The sequence below is a fragment of the Chrysoperla carnea genome, chromosome 2, assembly GCF_905475395.1.
Source record: "Chrysoperla carnea chromosome 2, inChrCarn1.1, whole genome shotgun sequence".
Lineage (NCBI taxonomy): Eukaryota > Metazoa > Arthropoda > Insecta > Neuroptera > Chrysopidae > Chrysoperla > Chrysoperla carnea.
This window is the reverse complement of record NC_058338.1, coordinates 10,107,090-10,126,659: the sequence shown is the minus strand read 5'-3', so window position 1 is coordinate 10,126,659 and position 19,570 is coordinate 10,107,090. Positions and strand designations below refer to the sequence as shown.

The 19,570-nt window shown below is 30.4% G+C and overlaps 1 protein-coding gene across 2 annotated transcripts; it reads right to left on the bottom strand.

Annotated features, from left to right (window-relative positions):
- Positions 1 to 682: 682 nt before the first annotated feature.
- Positions 683 to 18,383, bottom strand: LOC123293296 (transcription factor E2F2). Of its 2 annotated transcripts, none has more exons than XM_044874070.1 (3): positions 17,501 to 18,383; positions 6,512 to 7,143; positions 683 to 1,150 (listed from the first exon to the last, which is right to left on the bottom strand). In XM_044874070.1, the coding sequence occupies exons 1-3, from the start codon at positions 18,302 to 18,304 to the stop codon at positions 1,105 to 1,107; spliced, it is 1,482 nt and encodes a 493-aa protein (XP_044730005.1). In that variant the 5' UTR covers positions 18,305 to 18,383; the 3' UTR covers positions 683 to 1,104. The 2 variants fall into 2 exon arrangements, with proteins under 2 accessions (XP_044730005.1, XP_044730004.1); XM_044874069.1 differs by lacking the exon at positions 683 to 1,150 and adding an exon at positions 1,994 to 2,283 and having other exon boundaries at positions 6,327 to 7,143.
- Positions 18,384 to 19,570: the final 1,187 nt, after the last annotated feature.

The window sequence follows — 19,570 nt, the reverse complement described above, 5'->3', positions numbered from 1 at the left end:
AATTATTTATTTTAAGCAAATAAAGTTATCGAGTTTACCTATCACGTCAGTGAAGAAATTGTATATTTATGCTATAATGTTGGCATTCAATAAGTACTTCTGGCCAAAAGAGACCAACCCCATTGAGTTTCAATCCCCTGGTAGAAATGGTTAAAGGAATAATGAACAATGATTGAAAAAGACAATTTTAAAAATAAACACGAGCTTTTAAAAACAAATTTAGTAACGTTTGAATATCCAAAATTAACACATATACAGTGAAACTTCTCACGGATTTTCAACCATAGCCTTGTGGTATGTGGGTTCTATCTCTTACACTGTATTCAAATTTCTCCGTAATAAAAGAAACATGAAGAAATATAAATCCAACGAAATCTATAAATAAATTTTTTGTATTACTAAAAAAAAAGACAAAGACATTTCTTCAAAAAATTTTTATGGAGGTCTAAGAAATCGAATCACCACGACACATTATTTAACAACAAACTTAAAAATATTATATATAAAAATTCATTAACATTTTTGTTTTTTCAAGATTAAAATCAAAATAAAAATCTCGTTTAAAAATCGAAACGAAAAAAGGAGATCAGTTTCTTTTTTTTTTTTTTAGATCGAATTAATAAAAAATTTCTTTGAATACAATAAATTTTCTACTGACAACAATTTTATGATAATATGCGCATCTGATATAGCTGGACAAATCAGTTCAATAAACTTTTCTCTTCGAGAACTTCTTATCAGCATGCATACAAAGTTAATCATTGGCAATAGTTTTCAAGTAATAATTGACGACCGCTAGCTCGCTCAATCGTATTTTGTTTTTTTGTTTTTTGTACAGGTACTTATTTGTTTTGGAATACTTTTAAAATTAAGTGTTTTAAGCTCAAGTTTTAATAAGGTTATTTATTAAATGAAAACGGTTGAGGCATTCTAAAATAACTTTTCCGTTTAATAAATAACCGTTTCGTTCGAACAAAGACACAAAGTAAGTGGAATTATCAGACATTTGTGCGTATTTTTAATATAAAAATTTTCTTCAAATTTAAATGTGTTATGAATTTTACTTCTTTCACCTCTTATCAGTTATGAAGCAGAGTGCATTTTTCATTGACCCTGAAAGTCGAGGTTGAATTTAATGCCTGCATAAATACTTTCTTGTATCGTTTTTACATATTCTGTGGCAAAACACGCCCAATAGACTAATTTTCGCCAGGTTACCAAGTTTTGTCTCTCATACTAAATCCTTAAGATCTCTTATCACTTGACCAAATTCAGCCACAAATTTCTCAAAAACACTTTTTACTCAAATATCAAGTTTGAGGAAAGTGAACACGTTTTTATAAGATTCGAAGCCAATCTAGGATCATAGGATGGCCATGCTGCGATACATAGACGATGTTCGGCTAGGATCTACTAAACTAACTACATCCAGGGACGGGAAAGCCAAATGACAGCAGAGAAGCCTGAAAACTATTTTAAGTAAAACCAAGGATCTACCTGTCTAGCAGGTTTTCGAAAAATATTGTATTTATGTTTAGTTGGTTTTTAAGTCCTTTTCAGAGGATGTTCTTCTTTCTCAGATAGTCACCAGTTAACCAACATCACCCAAGATATTAAATGATTGCCAATCGTTTTAATATTTGCATCGACAAACATTATTAATATAATAATGTCCAATAAGAATGAACTCGCATTGGAATCGAAGATTTCTTTCAGTGGAATGGATTTAATTCAGTTTTCAGTACACTCAGTATAAATTATTAAATTTGATGACTGAAATACATAACACTTTTAAATTTGATACATTCAGTAATTGAATTGAATACATAATAATTATAGTAATTAAACTTACTCAAAACTTTTTTTTTTGTACATTTTTGATCAGTCAGCATTATTTTATGAATATTTTCGTATTGCATATGAAGCGGAAAAAGAAATTGATTTAAGTCATTGACATATTTATTTATTTTACCTGTTCGTGTGAGCAATAATTTTTTTTTATTGTGTATGTGTATGTGGGGGAATTGAATTATTTTTTTTGAATTTTCCTTGAAGGAAATGCACTCAATATAAGTATATATAAAAAAATATATATATATTTTATGTAAATGATGACAGCACACTTAGCATGCTGTGTGCTGTAATTTCAATAGTTTTACGTATCAAACGATAGATCGAATAAATCATGTAATCCTTCACCATTCTCTAAACTGAAGTTGTAGTCGTTTTCTGATAATGGTGGTTCTAATGCAAGGAATGGATCTAAATCACAACTACTGTAACCTGAAACACAAAGAAAAACACAAATTAATTGTAAAGTTTTACTATTTACTTAAGACTAAGATTTTTTAAAATTAAATTTCATTTCCTTTCCTAAAACTTTTCATTTCACGATTGACATAATAATACGGGGAGGCTAATGGAAAATCCATGAAAGATGGCTGCGTCGGGGTTTTAATGAGGTCTATTTTCAGTTTTGTAAAACATGATCCCCTACATCCAGAGTGGGAAGAAGATGTTTAGAAGCTTCTACAACACCTAACCAAGGGTAATAATATTTGCCCTACTATTATATTCGATCCCTTTTCCCCTGTTAATCTTCTCTTAAAACAATATCGCGGCCGAATCAACTGTAAGTCTATTTTTCCTTAATGTTAAGGCGTTGAAATTGATTTTTATGTTTTATTGAATGCGAGGTAATATTAAATTATTAAGCAAATGGTGTTACACTAGTGCGGCAACTGACTTATCACAAATACAATTATTACAAACAGGAGAACATTAATGATAAGTTTAAATTTTTTTAAGTCCAGAAATAAATTAATATTATTAAGTCACAAATGTGACTCGTTTGTCACAGTACAAGTTTATTTCGAAAAAGAATTGAAAAAAAAAAAAAAAAAAAAAGAATTATTTTATATTCAACAACTCAATGGTAATTGTAAAGTATATACAAATTTTATAACTTACAACTATTAAAAAATAAATATTAGACAATGGTAAATAAAGCGTAGCAGGTTAGATGAGAGCCACAATGAGCTGAATCCCATGGTGCTACAAAATAAAATGTGGCACGCACAGGATCCAACGCACTGGAGTATCCCAAAGCATAAAAAGCTCATTATATTATTAAGTGTTATTTCTTATGTATTTTGGATTTTAGAGATCATAGATATATATATAACATATAGATATAGAATTGATATAGACCATGAATTGAAATTGGTCTGAATTTGAAGTTGAATTTGTGATATATTTAAAATATATACTAGCGACACCAAATGGCTGACCAGGACATATAACACATGGGTTGAATGTTTTAATTAGTTCCTAGTCACCTACACTGAGGCGCTGTTTTACGCCATATAGATCCTATATCTATATGTTATATATCTATGTTAGAGTTTATAAAAGCATTTCTAGGATATCTAAGAATATTAATACAAAGTGGTTACATATTCTAGTGTCTATTTTGTTTTGTCGACGAATAAATCGGTCTTAGAAGAAGAATATTTTAACAAGATACAAGGTAGTAAATTTTGAATCGGAGAATTAATCAAAAATATCTGACTTTATTCCACTTTTTTGTATCAAAATTCAAGAATCGTTGATGAATTAAATTTTGTATCACTTTGTATTAATATTTCAAAATTTATTATAATAATTAATAAGAATTTAATTAATTATTATTAATTCAATGTATATTTTTTTCACAAAAAAAATTATACACTAAAATAGAGTTAGAGCAAAGGAAGAGTAGCGGAAAGGTTGTTTTACTACCCTTAAATCAAGGGAAAAATGCTTTGCGATGAATTTAGGGAATGCAATCAAATGAGGGATATTTGGAAAAAAAGTGAACTCCATTTGAAAGTACAACTCCAAAAAACGGTACGTGATGTTAAAACTGAACTAAATATATGTAGCATAGCGCTTTTAACATTCTGATCGTGGGCTGTGTATACTATTTATGATAATCCTTTAGCCGCCAGTACAGCCTTCCCGGTGTTATTTAACTCTGAGAACTTTCGTAACTTGCTAGAGTGTATCTATGCTAATGAGCCATAAACATACAAATCGTATTTTCGGCTAGGAATTTAAAAAAATTCTAAAATAAAAACATGAAATAAAAAGCCTTTAAAAAGTATTAGAATCGTTATAGGTACGAAGTAAAATGTTGGAACTGATTATAAAAATAATAAAAATTTTATAAACAAAATTGAGATCAGTAAACCAAAAAAATTAAACAATATATAGGTATATGTCAGCTATCGATATCGAAGTAGGTTATCACTGATAAAAAATAAAACGCATACGTTAACAATTTTGTATTTGAAAGTAATGAACCTAATTTTAAATTGTAAACGTAACCAAGTAAGTGTACATTTGCATTTGAAGATTATTAAAAGCAAGAAAATATAATACATAAACCAGGGAATACTTTTATTCCTGAGAAGCAGGGCTGGGTTAATCATTATGGGCTCTAAGCGTACACAGAAGCAATTGAAAATATTTCATAGAGAGAATATTTCATTGAAAAATTTGGATCCTCGATGACAATAGGCATTACAGTTCAATCTCACAAATCCGACACGAACTTCAATGGACCAATACATCCAATAATCCGACAAACAAATTTTGCTAGATATTCCGTCAGAAGAGCTTTAAAAACTTTTACTGAAATCTCGAAACAAAAAAGTAAAAATGCCCTACACCTTTTCACCACAGTTTTTCAAAATCATTAATATTCGTGACTCCAAATTACTGAGCTGACCTCTACTGATATAAATATGAAATGTTGAGTAGGATGTAAATATTTTTTTTGAACATATAATTCAATGACATAAAAAGGAAATTTATACTAATTGATTTACGAACTAGACCTGTCAATGATCAAACCTAGAGTGGAGAGGGTAGCAGGAAAAAAAAAAGCGAAAGTCTGGACTGGTTGGTCGTTGCGTACTTTATACTGTGCATCAGGCTGTCTTTCGTTTTTGATTTTTTGTCTTTTGCTTTCAATCAATTGAACCATTTAAATTGTTTTCAATCGCTTAGCCTGATGCTTAGTACACAATACGCAACGTACGATGACTAGACACCGCTAGATAGGCGCCTTAAATTCAGCTACGGGCGCTTATACCTCAACATAGGAGATTTCATGTCCTTAATATATATGTTCTTGGTTAATACACTCTTTAACCACCATTTAAGTGCCACCTACAGTTTCTTGGAGTCGCGAATACATTTTGAAAATAATTACAACTTTGGCATTCTTTTAGTGTTCGTTAAGATGCAGAAGAACATGGATATTATGAAGCATGAATATTAAATATAAATTTTTCACTTACCCCCAATCTTATATTACAGACGAAACGTGTGAATGTTTTCGCTAGAACTCTGCCTGTGATGTGATACTGAAAACTACACAATCACAAGACAAAGTCCCAGAGATACCACCAACAAAATTAAAATATCCCAGGAGAATATTTCATTTTACAAAAGCAAATAAAATAAAAAGCTGTTTATGCATACAATAGTTATTTAAGAAAATGAAAGTTAAATTTAATTTTTTTCTAATTAATTACAAACCGTTCTCAAAGTTTTCATTTTATGTTAGGCTTAAACATCTAAGCAAATAATTTTGTCTCTAGTGGAGTGTAATTCCTCTTGCCGTTACTTTACACGAAAACTACCCTTATTATAGCACGGAGTTCAATTACTAAAGATAACTCACAGCTAGTTTTTTACCTTCATTGACTAAGCGTTAACGAATGGCTAATTTAATCTTAAAATAAGTCCAAAATATGAGAAAGTATCCAAATTTAATAACAGGTCTACGAACAAACGTATTTTTAGTGAGTCATTTCAGAAAAGCTGAAAATTTCGTAGTTGTTGAAACCATTACGTCTTCATTCGTATGTCTCTTCCGCGTTCTAAAAGCGGGGAGCTCTGTGCTCAATAGAATGCGAAAGATGTAAAATTGAAACAGGCGCTACATCTTTGGCACTCTATTGAGGCCAAAGCACTATATTGACTTACGATTGAGCGATGTTGGCTAGCACCTTTGAAATTTCCAGCCTTTCTGAATTGACTCACTTTTTATATTAAAATTGTGCAATCCAAATTATATGTTTGGATTCTTAGTTTTAGAGTTTTATCTACAGATTTCATTTAGCATCCCGAAAAACGTAAATAATTTTTTCGAGATTATTATTTGTCTCCATTAATAAATACAATGACGTAATGCATTCGTGTTTGTAAGCGCTTCCGGATACTGTTCAAGTAAAACATTTTCCGATAGATAATAAAAACAAGAATGGAGTACTTACTTGAACAATGTTGGTCCTCTCCTTTAAGAGAAAAACTTCCTATTGATTGGAATACATCATCAGATTCGGATAACAATGCATTTCTTATTCTACGATGTGCTTCTTCCCGTCGCCCTCCATGCAATGGTTCACCTTTCACCAACGATATATCATTTAATAAACTAGGTCCATCATTAAATGGTGACAAATCAACTTTATCTAAACTAATCTCTGGTAATGGTGTCAATTCAATGTCGTCTGTAATGTGAGATGACATTTGTGACACACAACTACTTGTACTCGCTGTATAATCATCTTGTATTGATGATAACAAAGATTTTGTAATTATTGTACTACTGGTGGATTCATCTGCTTCATATTTAATTGTTGGCTGTTGATGTTTTAAACGTGACGATGACGATGAATGATGCTGTGACGTACTTTGATCTGACAAAAACGGTGAAGTTGTGAATGTCGATTCGAACGGTACAGAATGTTTTAAAAGTCCTGGTTCTGTTTTTATATTTTGTTGTATTGTATTACTAATTGCGTTCGCATGACTGATGGGCGTTGCAAATATATTTGACTGTGGTGTACAATTTTTAAATATTAAATTACGACGCACACGACTTGGCGTTAATATTGGACGTAATGGATTAAGAACGGAATTATTTTCTGGACCCGACAATAATTGTGGATCACATATTGGTATATGACTTGGTATTTGTTTACTGCTATGATGATCATTATTGTTATTGGAACATAAAAATACTTCAATTTCACCATTTTCTGAACGTAAAGTTATTTGATACTTATTTTTATTTGTTGGTTGAGGTACCTAGAACAAAATAAACATAGTCTCAATCAAATTTCATCCAATTTTAGAACTCTATTCCTATTTTTCGACAAAAAAATTATATATAATTAAAAATTATTGCATTCGAATCAAGGGGAATAAATTTTAACCACTTCTTAAAAAATTTGGAATTTTGCGTTTTCAATCATTTCGAAAATGCAGGTTCTTTCCAAAACTAAAGAAGACACATTATTATGAATAGGCTTTTTGAATTAGGCCAATGAGGAGTAAAAGTGATTCGTGTTTTTTTGGTAAATTTGTAAATTTTTACAGATGACCGTGGGCGTTGAATAACGGAGCAAGAAAGGGCAATTCATTCTAGGAAAACTCCCTCTCTTTCAATTTATTTTAAAAATAAAGTGGAGCTTTGGAATATTTGAATAATAAAGGATAGAGAAAATTTGATAAATTATTATTGCAATAAATAAACAGTATCATTTATAAAAAATACATTTTTATAAACAAGTAACAGAGGCAAATTAAATCATTTTGTAAACAATGACAAACCTTTATTAATCGACTTCAAAAACTGTAATTCATTATTCGATTTATGCAAATATTATGAATAACCTGACTAATGGCGACTTTGAAGATTTTGCTTTTGAATTAAAATACCTAGACGATAAATATCTGATGGCGGGAAAGGACCCCGCAATATTAGGTAGGAAAATAGCTTTCTGTGTAACATTTTCTAATTTCAGTAAACTGTAGATTTCTAACATGTCTGAAAAATTTTCGGTTTCTGCCAAAACTGAGATAAATTCCGAAGATTCACTTTCGATAGAAATTTCTGTTTCGGACTGATGCTATTTATTATCATCAAGTAAAATTTGTTTACTCTAACTAATTGAATTTGAAGAGAAGAGAAAATGGTTTTGAGTATTTTGGATTTTATGTCATTTCGATGCCCTACCATTTCTTTTTCATTGGTTTAATTTAAGCTTTTAGTAAAAAGTTTTTCTTCGATGCATAAAAAAATACTAATATTACGAAATTAATATGAACTAGATAAATAATATATGAATGTTTACATAAGATTAACTATAAATATAAAATTAATATTATTATACATTTTTGGTTATTAAAAGTATTATATTATGGTTGTCGTTGTCGTTGTCGACTTCAGGCATGCATTGCAATTTGATAAGATTATTTAACTTAAAACAGTTAATAACGAATATAAACAAAGATTACTTTTATATGTAATATAACACTTACGTAACCTAACATTGATTTTATTGAAAAAAATTTTATCAATTCACAGATACTTTAATAGAAAAATTCGTGAGCAGCAGAGCTCTCTCATTAAGTCACATCATATTTTCACCTCATTGTAGTGTAGTGTAGAAAGCTTCGAAAATAGCGAAAATGCTTGACATTTTGACATCAAAAACGGGAAAAGAGAACTGGGAAGTTGGAACCCACAAAAGAGTCTTGAAAACAGAAAAACCAGTATAACTCAGGAAAAAACTCCGAGCCGGTAAATTTTTATGAATGGGAATGCCCTGAATAAAATCATATTCATCCGAATTTATGCCCATACGGTTGGACAGAAGTTTCCTGCTTTTGTTTTTCCTGCTTTTTTCGACGTTCCTTCTAAATATCTTGAAGTGCCCTTTAACCCTCTAAGCGAACTCTATTTTGCAGATTATAAAATGGATTAATAAACCACCCTCGCCATTTCCCGTTGACCTTTGATACCGTGCATAAGTTTACATTTTTAGAGAAATATAGGATTAAATAATTATTATATCCATATCCTATTAGTATGCAACTTACACTTAAATTTTATGTATGCCTAAAAGGCTATAATTGGTCAACACGAAAATGGTTACTCCAGGACAAATAAGTACAATTATTATTTGACATTTAAAGGATTGGTGCGTGAACCAAAACATGTAAGATTGTAACATATTTTCTATTTATATTTTGAGTTTAACAAAATAATTATATGACTCAAATTAATCAAATAGTATATTTTTTGTTGACGATAACAACATAAATAGTTGAAATCAAATTAAAATTATACAGATATCATGTACATACATACAAAACTCAAAATGTAGCAGCTGCGTAAGCTTAGCAAACTTCCTTCAGCAAAATGCAAAACTACATTTTTCATTATAATAGAATGTTTTTGATTCTGCTGCATGTTTTTTTTGTCCTTAAAACATATTTATGCAACTAGTACGTAAAAATGACAGAAGCGCTAGTTGTGTAACAAAACGAAAGCAAAATTCCTAAGGCTAAAAATTAATTTAAAAAATTTCCTCGTTCTTCAAATTTCTTATTTCCTCGTTAGTTTTTCTTCGAATACCTTGGGCCATAGATATTTAATTTTAATTAGATCGGCCAAAAATTACTATCAAAAAGCAAACAGAAATGTTTCTAAAATTTCTCTATAGATACAAAGCCAATAGCTACATACTGTAATAGAAAGTTTGCTAAAAATAATTTTTACATAATACTCACATAACCTCTGTATGTTAAAACCTCGAATAATAGAACTCACGCTATCACACAACAACGAACAAAGGTAAGTATCAAACAGGTAAATAACATGGCAAAATATTCATATTCATGACGAACTCTTTTATTATAACATGATATATTAGGGAAAAGTTTTATTTTTTAATTACCCCTCGAAACTCCCGCGGAGTAACATAATTTTGTGATTATCGCTACATGTCCGTGATATTGGATTACAAATTCTACATATGTACCAAGTATCAACTTTTTTCCTCAAGTAGACTCGGAGAAAATAGGCTGTGACAGACAGACAGCACAAGATTAATTCGTAAGTTCCTTATAATTAGATTATAGAACCCTATAGACACTTTTATAACTTGAAAGAACTTTCTAAGTGCTTTCTAAGAGTAAGCTTTTATTTCGATATAAAAAACACCTTATATACTTTCTTTAAACTTTCACGATAAAATTCGAATCATTTGGAATAAGCCATTTTTATTATTTTGTGTTACAGCAGCAATAGTAATAGATACTCAAGACGGAATTTTGGCTGTCTAACTATTGCGGTTAATGAGATACAGTCCTTTGACAGGCAGTGGAGTATTAGTAATAGGATGCCTAAGTACGGAACCCTAAAAACAACTCATGAGCAGCAGAAAGGACATTGAAAATTTTATTAAAAAGTTATTTACCCTGAGATGGTAAAAAAAGCAGTACGAACTACCCGCCCACTTCGAAAAGAAATTTATGGAAAAATTCTATGTTTTAAGACATAGGATTACATTACTGTAAAGATTACATGTGGACATCGTCTTCAGGTAAAATTGGTGGAGGTACGTCTTCGAAAGTTAGGTTGTGATTATTGGAGCATTATGGTCTTGTACCATAGATCACATTTTAATAATAAAATATAAATACATATAGTTTCATCAAAAGCTGTTTAATATTTAAATTTTCAGAAAAATGCATGGCGTGTCGGAGTAATATTGCTTTAAAAAACATACAAAAGCAAATTGTGATCTAAGAAGAGGCACTCTCTTTAGTTTCTGATTAAGCCAGCGCGGGGGCTGTAGGAAATTCTATCAAGGGGTGTGTTTTTGTTCTTTTGTATGTTTTTTTTCTTCATAAATCTATCTGGGGACCTTTTAGTCAAAAATTTGCCTACTTCGTTACCTCCACTTTTGAGTCTTCGTAAATCTACCTTCGCTAAATTTATATCCAAATCATAGAAGATGCAATCTTTTTTTACAATTATCAGTGAACAATCCGCGGGGTCTGTACCTGTCTCTTTTATATTTCATAATTTGATTCAAAAGGTTTCAGATAAATTCACCGATGCTCCTTATGTAACATGATTAATTACCATTTGAATTAAACGATTGATAATTGATAAATGGATTGACGATATGGCATAATAAAAAAGTATATCGTTTATATTTGAATATGATTATTTATGCACATGAAATAAATATATTAATTCATAAGTCATTTTAAAATTTGCAACAAGCAACCAAATAAAAAGTACTACATATTATTATATGTATTTGTGACCTTTTTCCCTTACTTAAACAATATACAATTCTACAAAAGAATGTTCCGTTTCCCTTCTGAGTGATACAAGGTAAATAAGTCAGTCCAAACTGTATGAAATAATAAAGGTGAATTTTTTGACCTGAAGTTAATTTATATGATACCATTATTTGGTAACGTAACGAAAAGATTTATCGGTATAACAAATACTGCAGTTTTTGAAAATATACAGTTTCTATTTAAGGCTCAGTATCTTAGTAGTAGAAAAAGATAGTGTTATTTAGTGTATTCTAATATTATCCTTTTCTACTTACAACCAAATTGTACCTTATAATATTTTTTTATTTTTGTTATGTTGATGCAAATATTTTTAAAATGATATAACTTAACTTGTGGTTCTAAATTAAGACGATTAATCAAATCAAATATTTTAAATATATATCCTTTTATGGTTCAAATTATCTTATTATATTTTCAAGCAGTTAACAGTTATTTTTCTTTGCTTAAGATTACATGTCGTGAAAATTTGAATCAAAAATTACGTTTTTATCTACAGTGTGTCGCATTTAAGATAAAGACACCCTCACACTTTCGTCATTTATAGGAATATCGATTTGAAAAGTTTCACAGTAATATAGGGGAGTGGGTTAAGATTGTTAACAGAAACCTGAACCTTAAACTTAGCCGAGTACAAATTGACAAATAGGGCAAATACTTAAAATTGTGCCTAGCGCCCGAGATGGTTAGAGCAATCGAAAAAAATTCATCTCAAAACCGAGGATATTTTTGGTGAAATTACCCACTTGGGGGTGGTTTTTGCTTGAAGAATTTTTCGTATTATGGAAGCTAAGCATCGTTAAATGAACAAAACTGCTTCTAGCTAATATGTGTAGAAGTAAAGGCGGTATTATTGGCAGTTCTGTTTAGTAAGAATACGTTTTAAAAGGTTTCACATAAAAATTCACGGTCTTTTAAACTATTATTTATCCAATGTTTTTTTGTTACATCTTAAACTAGACTAAGTTGTTTTTATATCACCATAAACCATTCTAATTTGAAATTTGATACTGTTCTTCAAGGAATATTTGATTGCGTTCATTAAATATTTTTGCATATAGACGTACGTACGTACGATCGTATATGGTATGCACTAGTGATGGGGCGAATGTTATACTTCGTACATTTGGGAGAGCAAAAGTTTATTATCTCCAATATTCCCGAACGCGCATTACCCGAATTGCGTAAGGTTAATACCGGGATAGTTCCTAACGGAGTCAGTCATAGCTGCATACCTCCCCCTTCCTTTCAATTTTTCCCTATACCCTTTTATGACATGTTCTGTACAATGTTTGTATTGTTTAAAAATTTGCTGAGATAATCCACTTTTAACGATAAGCATCGACAGTTTTACGACATATCTCAGTCAATTTTGATACTAGAAAGTTGAATAAAAACGAAAATGTACAAAATTACATCATCTTTTGTGTGAAAATTTTTAATTAATAAAACATTAAACTATTTTACTCAACAATTTCTTTACTTTATTGGTTAAATTTAAGAGGACACTCTTACGCTATGACCACTGAGTTTGGGACACACTGTAAATTTGTATATAATTTCTTTTGTTTGTCAAAGCATTCGCACTGTTTCTTGAAAAAATATGCGAATATTCGTCACACCACTAGTATGCACCTATATTTACTTATACTTCATAAATACAATGTCAATGGCTTCATTTAGCTTCATATCAATCCATTTTACTTAAAAATTTCTCATAATTAGTATGTTTTAGTTACTACCATAATATCCCCACTCATTATACCATGTATATATGAAATACACCAAGGTATTTTTAGTTTAGTCCCAAGTTTGTAACGCTTGAAAATATTGATGCTACGAAAAAAATTTGGTATAGGTGTTCATAGAATCATCTAATTAGCCCATTTTCGGTTGTCTGTCTGTCGTCTGTCCTTCTGTCATCACAATTACTCAAAAACGAAAAGAGATATCAAGCTGAAATTTTATAGCGTGCTTAGGGCGTTTAAAGTGAGGTCGAGTTCGTAAATGAGCAACATAGGTCAATGGGGTCTTGGGTCCGTAGGATCCATCTTATAAACCGTTAAACTTTTAAAGTTAAACTTTTGTTTGAAACATTTTTTCGTAAACGTCAGTTTACCCGTGAGAGCGCAAATTATGCGCAAATTGCATAGTATGTATTGTATAGGAATATCAGTTATATATATGTGACATGTATGTATGTGTAATGTGACAGAGTAATCAACACTGTCTGGTATCATCAGAGTAATCAGAGAGAGAGTAATCAACGACAGAGATCAGAGACAGAGTAATCAACACTGTCTGTAATCATGGTATTTCAACAATTAACTCAATCGATTGTTTGTTTTCACTTGTTTTCTTTTCAGTTTACATTTAACTTGTGTCGGGTTTTTTTGAAAAATAAACCCAATTACCAAAATTCAACTTTTCTGCTCATCTTTAAATTCCACCCTATAAGTAATAGGTATTAACTGTCTGTAAGCAAAATACTTTTTCAATACGCACACAGACACAAATAATAACATAAGCAATTGATATTTAAGGTCAACTAATTGAAAAAAAAAAAAAACGAAACGAAACGAAGACATAAATTAAATATTGCATGTCAATATTATAAAAAAAAAATACCCTTAACAATACACACAGTGTTATGTAAGAAGTACAAAAAAATAACGTTCGAATTGACACAATAGAATTAATACTTATACAACATAACACACAGATGCTTTACAAAAAAAAATAACACAAACGACCCAATACGACGACTACGACCCACCAATGTAACGTTTTAATAAACATACCTAGTATTAGTGTTATAACGAACAAATAATAATAATACCCCTCTGCTTCGTCAGCTACTCATTTCTTGCTAAACGTAAACGTCTTTAGACTTACGAGAGGTAGCTGGTAGAGAAACGTAAATACTATGTCGTTAATGAGATACGGAAATAAACAGCTGGCGAAAAAAAAACTTACAAACAACTAAGGGTTAATAATCTATTGTTATAAAATTGTGCGATGGTAATAACGTTGGAATTTATGATCTAGAAACGTATTTTGTTGTTGTATTCATAATAGATAGTTAACCATATATTTCTTTTCAAATAAGTTTTTGGTGGAATTTATCCCGGAACAGAATTGAATTTGTTATAATTTTGATAATAATATGTAAATATGGACTTTTGTTATTTTATGTTTATGCTACAAATGTCGTTGGATTCAAATGGTTCAGTTTTGATGTTGAGTACAATATTATCAATTGTCTAGGAGATGGATTCTTGGGATAGATTTGAATTTATAGATAGGAAAATTATTTATTGGATTGTTTAATAAAACGATTTAATTACCTGCCTCTCATAAAAGTATTCTACTTTGATAGCGTAGAATCTTTTTTGGATCATTGATTTCAATCACCCTTAATGTAGTTCGGTCGTCACATAACTAGTCAAGTTAGCAGCCAATTTATATTCATTGAATTTAAATCTAAGTTATGAATAAAAATAATATTTGTATCACGTAAATGTTTTTTAATTCTTTAAAAATGTCGTAAAAGATAAAATTTTTACGTCAATTTGACTAGTTTTTGACGTTTAAAAGTCAAAAACCTATAGAGATAATAGCATAGAGGTGTAAAGACAAAAGAAACGCAATAAGAGAATTCTTGACCTGCAGAGAACGAGGCATGACTGATAGGTGTTTATGCGTTAATATTTTTGTATATATTAGTCTTATCTCTACCTCTATCTTATCGAAGACACACGCTTATCTGAACTGGTCTCTCTCACACACGTCTATCTGAACTGGCCTCTCTACTGCGTTTAGGCGGTGATTTTTGCGGCTCCATTGTTTTACCTTATGATAAATTCCAACTGCCTTATGGTTGACAGGTTGACAGTTGATAATAAGATTTTAGTTTCCTCTATTAGTCTGTTGGAAGACGCTATATTAAAAATGATTGTATTGCCTTCTGACTGAGTGTTGTCGAGTTCTAAATGAATCCAAATTAATCATACGGTCAGATAAAGTATTAAAAGATGCTGGAAGGAGTTTTGTTTGATTGCCTGATTATATCGACAATCATTTGTTACTCAATACCCAGTTAAGAGTAAGGTAAGTGTAGAAGAATCAAAAGACTTTCACTAACTATCAACCTATCAACTATCAATGAAAATTTTTATATAAAAATACATCTCAGCTGCTTTGACCTGCTCAGGCGCCAGGTCAAAGGCATCTTCGCCCCACCTTTAGTGATGTGTAACTAAGTATCAATAGTATCCTGTACGCGCAGCTATCATTGATGCCAAAGACCAAAGTTGGGTCTGAGACACCAAAATACATTTTAAATAAGTTTTATATTAACAACATATCTTGTAAAAATTATGAATCATAATTATTACAGAGTAAAAGCATCCACAGATGTATTTTAAAGATTCCAGGAAAATTATTGTAAAAATAATCCATTAATCACAACTACCCAGGAAATGTGGAATTATTTAAAAACATATTGCGATCAACTGATCAGAGATCAAGGGTCTTTCCTTAAGTTGTATTGAATACGACCAAATGTAAAAGGACACCTTAAAACAACATTTTGAAGATTTCCAGGTAAATTAAAATGAGCATGTTTTCAAGACTCAAAACTGTAACCTTTATTCTGGTATAGCACTCCCTTTTCTATCAAACAAGACTTGACAATTTGTATATATCCTATGTATAGAAATTAGTTGCGCTCCGCGGCGTTAAAAAGTCGATTTCACAAACTTTTACAAAGTCAAAACCCTTAATAAAAGACGGTTCCTGTATGCTATCCCATGGGAATCGTGCATTTTTTCTGGGAGAAAAATTAGCCTGTTATTTTCTGACACCTAATCTACTACTACCTATGCAAAAAATTATGACGATCCTTTGCCCTATGAAAAAATAAAACAAATCTATTCCACGGAAACCATAGATTTTACCGGGAAGTAGCCTATGTGCTATTCCAGACTATAATCTATCTCTATTAATTATAGTCCATAATATACTAGCTTGATACCCGCCCGCTTCACTGAGCTTAAAAGTAAAAACCACCACTTTATAGCCTCCACTTATTCTTGATCTCACTTATCCCCCTTCTAGGGGATAAGTGAGTATGTCAGAAAAGATTACCATAAATTGTTTTACATTTACTGAGCTATATTGTAGTATAGTTTCATTCAAATCCATTCGGTAGTTTTTGAGTGAAAGCACAACAAACAAACATCCTTACTGTCACATTTTTAATATATAGGGATGCCAGATATACATCAAGGTATACTAATTTTACTCCGAAAACCAAAATGATAAAAAATTAAATAACTTTTGTTTGAAACATTTTCTTGTAAACATCACTGTTTACCCAAGAGGGCGCAAATTAGGCTGCCATAATTGTGTTGGTTTTTTAAACTTTCCTAATTTATTAAAAATAATGCAAGCACTGACTGGAGGTCATTTGCTTTTCAGCTACTTATGATTGTGTCAACTTAAAATCCGTAAACATCCAAAGCTCGCATTCTTTTCTAACCCTCGACACAAAAAGAGGGTTAATATTTTAACATTCATTTCAAAATAATAAAATAAATATTATTTAATTTCGTAAAATCTTTCAAGTTATTTTCCAAATATCAAAATATGGATCTTATACCTAAAGAAATTATTGGCAAATGGATAATTCCGCATTAAGGCCAGATAAAGCATTTTGAAAACAGAATACAATTGTATTGACGGACAACTTTCTCTTTAGATCTTTAGTGCAACAAAATTAAACATTTTTTTTTTTTTTTAGATAAGTGAGTCGTTAACCTCAACAGCCATTTAACGGTTAATTAAATGATGTAAAGACCCCACTAGGTGATGACGTAATCTAATTTTGTTACTGTCACCAATTTGTACTATTTCTAAACAAATTGTAACCTTTAACGTACATCTTTTTAAAAAAACAAAACATTTTAGCTTTTTAAATATCTTTAAAAAACAAAATTGCAGAATCAATTACAAAGAATTTTCAAAAAAGAGTAAAAAAATTCTTAATTACTGGGCAATTATGAGTGTGCTCATAATGGCGTAAAAAGACACACATTAAAAAGAAACATTTAAAAAAAAAATCATACTTTAAAAATAAATTTAAAATCGACCATTGAAAAATATAATAAAACACATAAAATTGTTAACAGATGGCAGTGACCTTCCTACATGAGTTAATAAATTATGAAATATATGATGGTTCTTTAAACTTATAAATAAATAAAAATAAAAGAATGTTTACCTCTAGTTTTGCTTCTGGTGGTGCTTTAATTGCCATAACAGTGCGTCCCTGGAACCCGGGGATACACCTGAGATCCTGATACGTAATATATGCAAGTTTACGATCTTCACTTAATTGCCGAAGACCCACCTCACAGTCCGATATCAATGATTTAAGCGTATTTTCTTTTTCATCTAGATCAGCAATCTCTTGCTGTAATTGCTGGGCACTTGGTCCGTCATGTCGCATCTGGCCACACTTCCATTGGATATTATTTTTCGATTTCTTTTCTAATATTCCAATGCCTTCTAATACATTCGTTATGTCATAAATTCTACGTTTTTGTACCTCTAATTGCACTGATGCCCTATTCAAATCAACTACACCATTTTGAGATTGTTGTAAAAGTAAAACAAATTTTTTAGTTAATAAACCTAACGATGTATCGTAACGAGTCCGTTCCTGAGGTCTTTTTATCATCACCTTCGTTTTCTTTTGTTTTGGGGGTGGTGTTTTAAATTCATCTCTGATATCTGATTCTAGGTTAAGCCTCCGTTTAACTGCCTCCGTAGGCTTCGATGGTAACATTGGTATGTCCCGCATAATCTGATGTTGAGGTGTTGTACCATAATCTTGCTCTGTTGTAATATACATTGGACTCGATGTTGTTAATATTGTACCCGAATTTGGTGTATTTAATGGCAATTTTGTGACAGACATGTCTGGAGTCGATGCTAAGGTTAGGTGTCGTATCTGACGAGGACTTGACACTGCCTCAGAATTGTTTGTGCCTAAATAGGCAGCTCGTCTTACGCCACGCGGCATTTTGTTTTGAAATTTATTTTTTAAGTATTAATCAAAAAAATTAAAAATTCTAACATGTGAACTTATGTTATTTAAATACAAAATGAAGGTTAAAAATTTCGATTGAACAACACGATCGAATCTTTTTAATCGAAATTTGAATAAAAATTAAAATTTATTCAATATCTAAAATAGCTAACTCATTATTTTGCAAAATCTAACAAAACATGGGGATTTGCAAGAAATCTTCATAACTTCCTGTAAAGAAAAACCATTTTCAACATCAATAAACGTCAAATACAAATAAATTTTTTAAGAAAAACATAAAATTTCATTAAAACAATTGAAAGAAAAACAATTGAAAACTATCACATGAAAAATTATTTGAGAAAATTACAATGAAAATTGTTTGTAAATTATAATTAAAAAATTTCATATGTTTAATTGTAATGTTATTAAAATATTAAATTGTAATTGAATTATTAAATAATTTTAATAAATAAATAATTAAAACCACCAGCAAAGAATATTAAAATTAAGGAGTAACGCTAGTCAGAAAAATAATGCCAACTGCATTGACCACGTAATCTTCGAAATGAAAATTAGGCAAAATATGTAGAATAAAATAAATAAAACTTACATTGATAAAATTTCATCAAATATAAACATTTATATATTTGAAATATGATTACACTAAAATCACAATTACTTTCACAAAAATGCTACATAACTAAAAAGGATGCAAAGAAAATGTCTGACCAAGCAATAGCTAGCTTTTGTCTTACGGGGGCAACTTGCAATTTAATGTATTAATGAATGAATGGATTATTATAAAAACCACTAAATTCAAATCAATAATATACAATTAAATAAATGTAGCCCGTAAAATGGGCTTTAATCTAATACACATATCATTATAAAAATATTTCACACATATTTCTATCACTAAAAAGCCTTTAATATTGAGTTAACGGTTGAGAACTGTTTTGTATGTCTCCTGTAAAACATCTGCCATCTGCGGCCGGCAGCTTGGCGCGAATCACTAACGCATGCGTATTATAAAAACAACCCCCTAGAAACCCTACAATTATTTTTATTTATACAATATTTTCATTAATTTTCCGATAAACATCACTTATTAATTTTATTATTTCGAATGGTCATAACCAATTTATTATATTTGCACTTGTAATTTATTAATCATCTGTTTTTTGAATAACCTAACCTGTTTGACACAAATTAAAGAGTGAGACAGACAATATGTAAACAAACGTGTTTTGCAGCTGA

What these genes read in the sequence shown, in the direction of transcription:
- LOC123293296 (XM_044874069.1), bottom strand. Translation starts at nt 18,304, where the DNA reads ATGCCGCGTGGCGTAAGACGAGCTGCCTATTTAGGCACAAACAATTCT. An exon ending in CACCAGAAGCAAAACTAGAG is followed by an intron (nt 7,144 to 17,500) that starts GTAAACATTCTT and finishes ATTTTGTTCTAG; the next exon opens with GTACCTCAACCAACAAATAA. An exon ending in AGAGGACCAACATTGTTCAA is followed by an intron (nt 2,284 to 6,326) that starts GTAAGTACTCCA and finishes TTTGTGTTTCAG; the next exon opens with GTTACAGTAGTTGTGATTTA.